This window comes from Natator depressus, chromosome 25, assembly GCF_965152275.1.
Source record: "Natator depressus isolate rNatDep1 chromosome 25, rNatDep2.hap1, whole genome shotgun sequence".
NCBI classification, from domain to species: Eukaryota; Metazoa; Chordata; order Testudines; family Cheloniidae; genus Natator; species Natator depressus.
Genome location: NC_134258.1, coordinates 5,574,676 through 5,586,756, shown reverse-complemented (window position 1 = coordinate 5,586,756; position 12,081 = coordinate 5,574,676). Strand labels below are relative to the sequence as shown.

The following is a 12,081-nucleotide window of genomic DNA, read 5'->3' as shown; positions in this document are numbered from 1 at the left end:
AGGAAGTATTTTTTTACACAACGCACAATCAACCTGTGGAACTCCTTGCCAGAGGATGTTGTGAAGGCCAAGACTATAACAGGGTTCAAAAACGAAGTAGATAAAATCATGAAGGATAGATCCATCAATGGCTATTAGCCAGGATGGACAGGGATGGTGTCCCTAGCCTCTGTTTGCCAGAAGCCGGGAATGGGCAACAGGGGATGGATCACTTGATGATTACCTGTTCTGTTTATTCCCTCTGGGGCACCTGGCATTGGCCACTGTTGGAAGACAGGACACTGGGCTAGATGGACCTTTGGTCTGACCTAGTATGGCCGTTCTTACGTTAAATGCAGGTGAATACTGGTTATTATTATTAATAATAATTAATAATATAAGGAGGCGAGGTGGGGGTGTTAAGAAAACAGTCCCTTATTTTGGAAGTACAATGTTGGTAATCCTGTGTGGATACTTTTGCAGGCTAGGAAACCCAACGAAGTGTCTACACAACAGGCCCAAGGCCTAGCTAGGAAAGAAACTTTCCTTTCCTGTCTGGAAGAGGTCCCCAGTCTAGGTAACTCTCTCCCCAGCACGCACACATGGCATTTCTCCCTGCACTTCCCAAAACCCTGAAGCCAAGAAATCGCCACCCTTCCCAGTCCTGGATGAGGCCCCACTGAATGGGGACGCGCTGCTCGCAGGAGACAACTCCCAAGGTTTTAGCAGAGTGGGCAACGCCCTCATCCAGGCAGGAATTGGCACCGGCACGGGTAACCCAACTGCATTCCTCCCAGGCTGGCAAAGGGTAGCAGGGCGTGCCCTCCACCTCATCCTCTTCCTCCGCCCGCTCCCGCCCCCCCGGCTAAACGTCCCCACTCATTGCTGGGATACTGCTATAAACAAACAGGGCGGGGGCCTCTCTCTCCGTGGTGCCCAACCAGAAGTCCCAGAGCCCCACCCTTGGAGCGGCCGCGATGCTCACACATGCCAGTGCTTTGCTACCCAGCAGGGAACGCTTGCCTCCCTGGAAGCGGTGAGCTAGTCCTTGCTTGTCTCACTGTAACAGGGAACAGGAACGGAGACACGGCCCCATGGAGAAGGGCAAAGTTCCCTCCAGGAGTTCCAAAGAGTCATCTCCTTGGAGTCGGGACTGTGCTGGCAGAACAAATACAGCCTGGCCTATCTGTCACCCTTAGGGACACAGTAATGTGGGCAACCAGCCTTCATGCTTCAGGGCATGAGCTGATGGCTGGCTGGGGTCAGGAAGAAACTCCCTCTGCCCAATGTACAGAACAATGGAGTGTAGCACAGAGGTCATCCTGTAGCAGTGTCCAAGGCAGGATACTGGGCGCAATGGAGTATCAGTGTGTTCTGGCAGCATCTCATGCTACATGGAACTTGCCTGGGGGAGGCCATGGTAGAGGGTCCATTGATTTCTGCTGGCAAGATAGGAGGGGCTCCTCATAATTAATCTTACATTACTGAAGCGCGTGGAGGCCCCGACAAAGGTCAGGGCCCCGTTGTGCTAAGCGCTGTACGCGCACATTGGGAGACACAGTCCCTGCCCCCAGGAGCTTACAATCGCTACCAGCCCAAGGGTTGGAGGGGAAACACAAAGAGAGAAAGGGCTCTGCAGACAATCCGGGCTGGAGCTGGGACAAGGCTCCCTGGCAAAGCCTATAGCCCAGCTCCTCAAAGGGGTTTGGGCACCTTTGATTTCACTGGGAGTTAGGCGCCGAGATCTCCACGAGGAGGAGCTGGGCCTGTAATTCCTTCCTGGGCCCTGTGCATTCCCGCTCTCTGGGCTGAAGTAGCGCCTCCTGCTGTCAGTCGTGGCATCCTGCTCTGAGCAGCGTGGCTGGCGAGGGGCTGCGATTGTGTGAGGATGGAGGGTGGGGAACCAGAGAGGAAAGAAGGGGAGGGAGAGCGCCCATTCCCTTCCTGCTTGGGGGGCTGCATTGCCGAGCGGTCAGAGCAAGGGGCTAGGAATCAGGGCTCCCAGCTCGACCACTGATTCACAGCGGGACTGGGGACAAGTTGCTTCCCTGCCTCAGTTTCCCCTTTGACCTGTGTGCATTGTGCTATTGCCTCTCCCTGTGCCCCTGCATCCCCTCCCTTCTGCGGGCCCAGGACACCTCAACTCAAGCACTGCAGCTCCCTGCATCCTCCAACAGAGGTGGAGCGAGAACCAGAAATCCCCCAAAGGAAATCCCCCACGGGCTGGCTGGCCAAACTTCCCACAGATGTTGCGGGAGCTGCTTTGCCATTGCAGGACTGGCTGGGGAATCAGATGAGGGGGAGACAATCCCAGCAGCTGGGCCCCAGCTGGCTCCCTTTTCCATTTAAATCCCAGCAGAAGTAAAGATTTGGGTCCCCCTGCCTCTCCCCCCGTCACCTCTCCATGTCCCCCATATTTTGTCACTGTCCCACCAGGAATCAATCTCATAAATCCCAGCCACCCGCATGAGGCTTAGACAACCCCAGCGGTCCCGTGGCCACACGAGACCCTTTCAAATTGAATCCCGACTCTCTGTTGTTATTTCATAACTGAATGCCCAGATTGCATGGAGCGGGGCTGGGGTTAATTAAATCAGATGGTGTCTCCAGGGATGATGTAATTACGAAACATCTGGTGGGTGAACAGAAAGGAGGAAAGTTTGTAATCTAGCCCCAGACTCCCTATTGGTTATGAGACACGCATGCAGCGGAGGGGTGCTGGAGGCAACGGCTGTGTGGTCTAGTGGTTGCAGAAGGTGACAGAGAGGCTGGAGGTCTGGTTTATTGTCCTAGCTCTGCCACGGGGATGCTCTGGGATTATGGGGGAGGGAAGCAGAAATCAGGACTCCTAGGTTCTACCCCTAGCGCAGGATCCTCAGCCAGTGCAGTGCTGAGGAGCCAGCCCCTGGGACGCGTCACTGCCCTGTTCTGTGCCTCATCTTCCCCATCTGTAAAACAGAAAGTTATTCACCTTTCAAAAGCGCTTTGAGAGCCTCCAGCCTGGGGGATCCCCACTGCTCTCTGATCGCAGGCAGGCCCTATGGGCCCTGCCCTAACCGCTAGACCACACAGCTGCCCCTTTGCACAGGATCGGTTGCCCTCGGCCCAGCTCCCCCCTTTGCAAGTGCAGTGCCCCGCGCGGATGCGGGGTTTCTCTCAGGTGCGGGATGCATCATTGCGGGGGCTTTGGGCAGCACAGAGCGGACACTGCCATTATCAGACCCTGACCCTCCCTGGCCTCGTTTCCTACTGGAGGAGTCTGGTTAGGGCGTCATGAGCAAACCGCGCCACAGGGCTGAGGTACCTGCTCCAGTGCTGGGGGAGCCAGTGCCCAGGCCCCCCGGGAAGCGTTATCCTTCCACCCACAGTGGGGGCAAGCAGCTTTGTGGCGCTGCAGCTAATTACCCAGCAGGCCTGTGGGGAAAGTAGGTCCCTGCCCCATCCTGCTGCGGGGAATCAATGCCTCCGAACAGGGCAGGGGAAGCGAGTGGCAATTAGTGTCTGTTCCCCCCTTGCCTTCGTGGATCCCACTGCTGCATAACGGGGCACAGCTCCGGCCAAGGAGACAGCGGGGGCAGGGGAGAAATTGGCTTTAATGAGGAAGATGACGGAGCAGCTCAGTGAGCTCCCTGGGGGCGAAGGCTGTTCCATGGAGGATGCTGTCCGCTTCAGCCCCACGGAAGCCCCATGAGGGAGCTTTGCTCCCTGGAGGAGGATGCGGTCTGGGATGTTGGGTACAAGAGGCCATGACCAGCCTCCTCTGCTGGCTGGCTCGTCCAGGGTAAATCTTGGAGGCTTAGGTGTGTGGGAAGATGGCTGGTTGGGTCTCCCCGCTGGAAAGCCTAGCCGAGATTCCCCATGTCCCAAGAGGTAACTTCCTCGGCTTCCCTGCTGCCAAGAAGGAGCCCCTGGCTCTTTGCAATCCCACCAGCCAGCCTGGGGAATGCAAATCTGGCTCAGCTCATGCCAAGAGGAAACGGGCCAGGGTCGTGGTGGTGGAGGGCGGGGAGAGAGAGCAAGTTCGTTAGCGAGAGGTGGGTGGGGGGGAAGCACTGGCATGGCTTTGGCTGAGGGGAAAATTGGCTTTAACGAGGAAGCCCCTGTGAGCTGGGGGACCGGGAGACCCACGCTGCACAGAAAGCTGCTCACGGTCACACACCTCACTAGCAGAGCCAGGGCCAGCACTCAGCACCTGCTGCCCAGTGCCCCGCCGCTCTAACCATTAGCCCCCGCTCCCTTCCCAGTGCTGGGAGCAGCATGCTAGCGTCCTCAGCCCCACTTCACAGACCACGAGATCACAGCCCTCTCCCAGCCCCGCAAACAGAGCCCAAGCGTTGGGATTCCAAGCCACCACTTCGAACCACTGGAAATCAGGACAGGTGAGGAGTCCTGGCTCCCAGCCCCCTCTGCTATAAGTACTAGACCCACCTCTTACCCAGAGCTGGAAACAGCACCCAGTATCCTGACTCCCACTCCAACCACTACACCATACTGCCCTCCCAGGGCCGGGGCTGCTACCTAGGAGTTGTGTTTCCCAGTCCCCTTCTTTATCCACTAGACCCTCCCAGAATTGGCGCTAGAACCCAGGCAGCCTGACTCCCAGGTCTAACCACAGCACTCACATCCCTAATGTGCACGTTGACAGCCATGGGTCCTGCCCTTCGCTGGCAACTGCACCCCAGGAAAATGGGGAGAGTCTGAAACCCGCCCTTAATTCTCTGCTCTTTGCTCCTCCTTAGATCACGTGGGCCTTTTTCGCTGCAATTACTGTTTATCATCATTTGCTGAGGAGCCCAGTGGCCTCAGGGCACAGATGTCCAAGAAAAAATTAAAGTGGCTCTGATTAAATATGTTGTTGTTTGTATCTTCTAGGAACGCGATATAGGGGAACTCTGTGATCCCCCATCGACTCCTCTACACTGCATTCCCTATGGTCTCTGAGCATCTGCCTCTGGCGGCTTTCAAGGCTCAGCTGCCCACCCGAGATATCCAATTACATACCAAGAGCAGGCTAATGTGTACATGCCCCACTGCCTTCTGTTGGGTGGGGACTGGACTTCTCAGATGTGTGTCATAGCCCCTACACTGCTACCGCTGCCCTAAGATTCTCCTTTAGCTCAAGTAGTAGGGCCCTGGGCCTTTGGATCAGCAGGATCTGGGTTCTATCCCTACTGTTGCTGAGACGTTCTGTGTAACAGCCACAAAGTTACTGCTGTAGGTGGGCAGGGCTCTGTAGACCCCTTGGCCTGTATCTCCACTATCCCACCGCACCAGTGGCCAGATGTGGGGCCATCCAGAGATTAGGCTACAGTGCAGCAAGGTAGGGGGCATCTTTCCCCCCAAAGGCTGGTAGTCACCCACCAGGTTCCTGGGGTCCCACCTTCATGCTCAGAGCCAGCAAATTCGCCCCCAGTGGCTCCGTCCCTCCCCGGTTCTACATGTGTCTTTGAGCTGAGATGTTCCAGGCCGTTACAGATCAATGGGCCATCTACTTCAGCACCCTGCTCCAGGCCAGATGTTCCCTCCAGGAGAGCTCTTGATACACCTAAGTGCTCGGTTAATTTTTAATAGCCGGGTCACGGGGGAAGAGCGACACTGCACCCCAGTGGAACGCCACTGCCTTCCACTGGGGATGGATCAGGCTGTTTGGGGACTCTTCGCTTGCCATTCAAACTTCAGGCATGGTTAATAATGAAGGCCCGTCCCAGCTGGTTGGGTGGCTGGGGTGGTCGTCAGCCTGACAAAGTGCAGGAGGAAAACAAAACCTCGAAGAGATGTGGGGGCTGATTCTGAGATGTGCCGCTGCACACCCCCAGCGACTTGTGCACCCCCCAGTGCAGGCTGGGACCCCGCCAGCCAACGGGAGCCTCCCAATCCAAGGGTGCCTCATGCATTCAGGAGCAGCAGGGGCTTGGGGCTTGATGTATGATCCCCCTGCTCCAGGCCCATCTCCCTGCTCCACGAGACCGGACTGTGGCAGGTGCTTCTTCTCTGCCTTGAACAGCTCTTCAGTCCAGGTCAGAACCAGGGGGGTGCTACCCTAAGCAGGCAAGAGCAGCTCATTTGCACTGCAGCAGTGACCTCCCTAAGCGGTTTAACTAAGTCTGGTTAGAAACCGGTTTAATTTAATCAGTGCCATCTCTCTGTGTGCACGCGGTTTCCGAGCGCCCAATACCGATTTAGCATCAGTTGGTTTCTTCCCAGCTTACGTGAAGTATATCTCAGGAGTTCTTCAATCCCTAGAAGACCTCCCTGCTCTGGTGGTGCATTCGATGTAGCTAAGTCAGTTTCTAAGTCAGTTTAGTCACATTGGTACCGTTTTCTCGTGTAGACAAGGCCTTCGATTGGAAGCTCCTGGGGGCAGGGACCATCTTTTCAACACACTCGTCTGTGCAGCACCTGGCACACCTGGCTCACGGCTGAAGGACAGGACTTGGAGAGTTGTGTCTGTGCATGTGAGGACAGAACTGAGCCCAGCTGATGTAAATTCACAGCAGAGGGAATCTTTCCCCCTCCCTACTCGGGGTGCCAAGAGGACTGGCTGCCTGGGAATCATCAGTTCACCTCTCGCACTGGCGAGGAGCCACTCTGCTGAAGTTAACAGAGCGACACTGGCATAAGCGAGCTGATATGAGGCTCAACAGGTCTGACCAAGGGGTAGCCAGGGTTCAAGAATGTGCTTTGAGATCCTCGGCTAAATGTGCTAGAACAGTGGTTCTCAATCAAGAGTACTCATACCCCAGGGGTACGCAGAGCTCTTCCGGGGGTCCATCAACTCATCTAGAGATTTGCCTAGTTTTACAACAGGCTACATGAAAAGCACTAGCCGAGCCAGTACAGACTAAAATTTCACACAGACAATGACTTGTTCATACTGCTCTATGTACTATCCACTGAATTGTAAGGACAGTATTTATATCCCGAAGGATTTATTTTATAATTACATGGTAAAAATGAGAAAGAAGCAACTGTTCAGAGCCTAGTGCGTTGTGACACTTGTCCGTTTACGTCTGAGTTTATGGGCAAGTCGTTTTTAAGTGAGGGGAAACTTGTGTGGGACACAAGACAAATCAGACTCCTGAACGGGGGACAGCGGTCTGGAAAGGGTGAGAGCCACAGGACTAGAACAGAGTCCAGCCGCTGACAGCAGCTCAGACGGGGCTCATTCGTCTCCTGAGCTCACTAAGCAACGGGCTCTCCTTTAGAAACAGAACGGCGCAGATGTCTCGCATCAGGGCTCACAGTGCTGGGGCAATCGCTGCAGTACAAGGTGTGACCCCCCTCCATGCAGTATCCCCCCATCTCAGTTAACCATATGGGAAGGGCAGGGTGGCCGTGACTCCCTGACAGCTGTTTGTGATGCCCAGGTGGAGGGGCCCTGGGATAAGGGACAGCACCTCCCTCCTGATGAGCCTCTGCTGGGAAGGGTCTGTGCAGCTCGCCGAGCAAACCTGTGCTCAGCTAACAGTGCCGGAGGTTCGGGGCGGAGGGTGGAGGACATCGGCTCCGATGTTCCATAAGGCACCCGGGTGCAGGTGCCCCGGTGCTGGCTCCCTGACTTGTTTCCAGCGAGGCGGTGCCTGGCCAGAACGAAGACCATGATGCCGTGCCCGACTTGCGGATAGGTGGGTGAAAAAACCACTTGTGGTGGCAGGAACTCTGCACGGGGGGCTGGCCAACGCGCATCCAGCCATCGCCATGTGGGGGGCTGGGTAGGGCAGGCGTCACCTCAGGTGCAGCAGCCTGGCTCTGAGCACAGCTTCCCCACCTGTCGGCCGCTCAGAGGTCCCCTGCATGGTGCTAGCCAGGGCATGAGTCACTCTGCCCATTAGAGGCCGGCTGTGGGGGTCAGACCCTGTGTGCCTGGGTCACCAGCGCCAGCTCTAGATGACGGGGATCTGAGGCAAAGGGAAGCCCCAGGGTGCAACACACAGAAATGGTCTGTCCTCTGTATTGCGGCTTCAGAGGGAAGCGAACCAGCGGGCGGTTTGCTTTAGATAACCGCATCAGTTAAATCCCCAGCATGGGGCTATCGTTTGGAAAGGGACGCACGGTCCTGTTTATTTTGATGCAGCGCAACCTGCTATTACATTAGGCCCAGATCCAAATTCACCGCAGGGCGAGAGTGAAGCGCATGGAGCCTTTTCACCACGTCCCAGATTTTACATAAGAGAATCAAGAGGGTGTGTTCAGCTAGGCAGCGTCTCAAGAGCCAGGTGTGCTTACGTACAGTGCACGTGGCTATAAAATGACTCTCACAGAACTGCAAGGGCCCGCACATACCAGCCAGCGCTCAGAGATACTGACAAGGTGCCATCCTTGCATGGACACACACACACACACACACACACGGTCTGTATCAGATACCAGCTGGCTGCCAAGGTCAGCCAGCTACATTTCAACCGGGGCCACTGAAACCTTAAATCTGGAGTCCATTTTCCCAGTGGCTCAGCATTAGCTGAGGAGATATAAACTGCATTCCAGCCCACATAATCCTAACACACACAGACGCCCAAATTATACACACACACACATATTACGTATGCACTGACACGCTACACAAACACACCTGGCTCTCATGTGAACACACACTTCTTTTACATAAGCCGAGGGCCTGATCCTGACACCTTTACTCCTGGGGGTAAGGGTGACGCAGCTGGGCCCTTCAGATGTAAGCGGCTTGGGGCAGGGACTTGGGTCCCATTATTTGTCTGTACAGCCCCATACACACCAGCCGGGGTCTAGAATCACTACTGTTATCTGACATAGCATACCTGTGGGTAGGGGTGTACGGGCTCTTTTGCAAATCCCAGACTAAGGGATTCTCAAGTCCTGCTGTATTGCAATAGGAGTTGGGTGCTGAATTCTCTTCAGATTTTTTGAAACTTCCAAGCCATCATCATCTTTGCACCCACACATCTCCTGGGTGAGTTTTAAGCCTCATTTGGTGCTGCCCTAACTGGCTCCCTGGTTATTACCCAGTGTGGAGAGTTACTTTCCCATCCTGGTCAGCACTGGGGTCCCGGCACACAAGATCTCTTTCCTAGCACAGGGTGGGTGTGTTGGCTGAAGCACGCCCTTCGTAGCTCCAGGAAGGCCGAGACTACCGACTACTCCACATTGCGTGCAATGCCGGAGTAACTCGAGCTAGGTCCCTTCTCACCCAGATGAGTGTACACATGCTGTATAAATGGGAAAGGAAGCTCCTCCTACCCCACCCCCCCTTTCTGATTTTCCAATGACAGATCTAGGTCACTAGGACAACTTCTAATACTTGCCAAGCCCACAGCACACTCTTAGCCATGCTGGCTTTCAAAACAAGAGGCCAGGAGCTTTATAAAACCAATAGGATTATACAATGCGTCTCAGTCTACACAGAATGCCGTCCTAGCTAGTTGAAACAGGGAAGGGTGAGGAAAGCCACAGAGAGAACAAACAGCTGAGTATAATTAATAGGGAAGGGTATCCGTACACAGGAGGTGGTGAAAAGGCAATTCAGATCAAGACAATTTTTTATTTGAATTCAAACGGAGAACCCAACCTGCGCTCGCCAGGTATCTCGGGCCACCCATCCTCCACTGGCGTAAATCGGCGTCACTCCAGACAGCCGAGACAACTAACAACCCCCCCAAAAATGCAAAGGAAGGAAACTTCACCCCCCTGCTAATTAATTGCTCAGTGTTTATGCTGTGCTTTGGCCATGCGAAGCGCTACCTAATGGCTAGGCGTTGTTATTAATTGGGAGGGCGTTAACACTCTCCTCCCCGTCAACAAGCCTGGACGTCAGGCCGAGAAAGAAAAGGCAATCGATGGCCACACGGGCCCAATTCCCCATCGGCCTGCGCCCCGTGCTGTCAATGTACCCCCCTGCGTGTAGAATGCCATTGCTCTGATGTGGCGACATTTTCCATCCACCTCACGCTGGTGCCAATGGCGACACGGGGCGCAGGGAGATGGAGAAAACGAAGACCTCTGCGGCAAGAGGAAAATCAGGCCAATATGTATCTATGTAAGGAGTTGTGTGAGGTTAGTCACACACACACACACAGTAACATCCAACAGCTCCTCAGATAGCCACCCAGGGAACACCGATCCCAGGAAAGTCACCAGAACGTGATGGAAACAGAAAATCACTTGAAAGGAGGAAAGAAATCGGCACAACACGACCATCACACTCTATACATCTACCGCGGGGGGACCAGCAGGAAGGGTCCAATCCTCAGCCAGCGGCCATCGGACCCTTTCTACGCTTCGGGGGCAGAATCAGTCCCGAGCCTTACAGCTGTATCCATTACTTCCTGCAGGATCGTTCCCAATGCAATCTCTCGCTCCTCAATCTTCCCCCCCCTTGCACCTAATTCGTTTGATTCCTATTTGCATTGTTTTAAAAAAAGGAAGGCTTTAATAATAACAGAAGGGGGATTTGAACTGTCAGATCGTCATGCCAGTGGCTTCTGACCAAGTCAGATATTATCAGACAAGTGTACCCCCAGATGAAGACTAACTCCCCCCCCGTTCCTCGTATGAAATCACCTGCTTCAAAACACTTTTTCAGCCTCCCCTTCCATCCCTCCTGTAAAGGAAAATAATCAAAATCCTTAATAATCACCAAAAAAATCAAATTATAACAGGAGCAACATATTGAAAAGGAGCTTAAGAGCTTTTCCTAGCAGCGAAATCCTAAGTGGGGTCTAAGCTGGTGCATAAAATGGAACAAAACAAATAAGAATTGGATTCATAATCACAAACGATTCAAACCTCCCCCCCCCCGGCAAAAAGTCAGATTTACCCATATGCATCTCCACGCAAATGGACAGTCAGTTTCAAACCCCTCCTAGCAACAAACAACTTTAGCAGCAGAAAAATATTTTCCCTTGTCTGCTTTGCCCAGAGCCTAAAATACCGTGCAGCTCTTTTGGAGTATAGAAGAAAAAACCCCACGATTCTGTGTGTGTTCTGAGCGCCAAGCGATGGGTGGCTGTATCTTTTGTCCAAATCCCACAAAAACAACCGTACTGTCAGGGAAATGTGCACTCTAATTTACAAAAAAAAAAATTACAAGAAAGAAAGTCCAACCCCCCACCCCCTCAGGAATATACATAAACAGGCTAAATCTCTCCAAGAGCTCTCCACACACAGAGACCAAACAATATACATTACAAGTCACAATCTGCGGTGTGCTTTTTCAAATGCACTTTAAAAAAAAAAAATCTTCCAGACTTTTTTAATAGTCACAAAGGATACAGTTCTTGGACTTGGCTATCCAAGTTGAAGTGATGCACACTCCGGGCTGGTAATAAGAGGAAAAGGGTCATCTGTGTGACCAAGCAAAAGTTGCCTGCACTGTAGACACGCATGCATCATAATAATCTTACCTCGCATCTTGGGGCTTTCTGGTATTAGGACTGTGTTGAGAATATCATGAAAACAGGAAGCGCAGGTGCCTAGGACAGCAGCAATTCCTTCGATAAATCAAGTCTCCAGGATTGGGTCCTTGTTCTGTGGTGGTGTTTTGCTCTTCTAATTATGGGTAAGTGACTGGATCTTCCTCTTCAGCCACTCTAGGTACCTGCCCCTCTCTCTCTCTCCCTCTCCTGGGCTGCTAGTCCCTGCTACCGCTCTGTTAACCTACTTTCCCCTGGAGCCCATGGAGCATGTGGAAATTCACATGACAAACCCTGCTCAGACCCCGCCCACCTCAAGTCAGTTTCACTTTGCGCCCCGCCCCCTTCTCTCTCTCTCTCTCCTGCATCCTCAGCTCCCTGTATCCACTTTCTTAGACATATTTCCTCTTCTTACGCCCTCCCCTCTGATATGAATCAGGCCTGTGGCTGGCTTCTTTTTTAACGCAGGGGAAATGAATGAACAGGACAACCGGGGAAAGCCAGAGGACCTGGCCAAGGGCTTGCCATACCAGGCCTGCACCACCAGCCACCCATGCGTACCCTTGGATTACATGGAAGGGCCTGATCCTTCCGGCAGTTTCCCCCACAAGTAGGTTTATTCCAGTAGGTAGCCCTGCTGAAGTCTAGGGCCTGTCCTGGGCTTCTCAACTTCTTTTGATGTCACTGTGCCTAATCCCTGCCCCATTGGAGCAGAAGG

At 53.6% G+C, this 12,081-nt stretch overlaps 1 protein-coding gene across 1 annotated transcript in view; it reads right to left on the bottom strand.

Moving 5' to 3' along the window:
- Positions 1-11,632, bottom strand: part of LOC141977658 (nuclear receptor ROR-beta-like) — a 38,213-nt gene extending 26,581 nt beyond the window's left edge. The window contains exon 1 of the mRNA XM_074939206.1: positions 11,355-11,632. Coding sequence (XP_074795307.1) covers positions 11,355-11,361 — 7 coding nt within the window. The 5' untranslated portion in view covers positions 11,362-11,632. The remainder of the gene's footprint in view (positions 1-11,354) is intronic.
- Between the last annotated feature and the right edge of the window lie 449 nt (positions 11,633-12,081).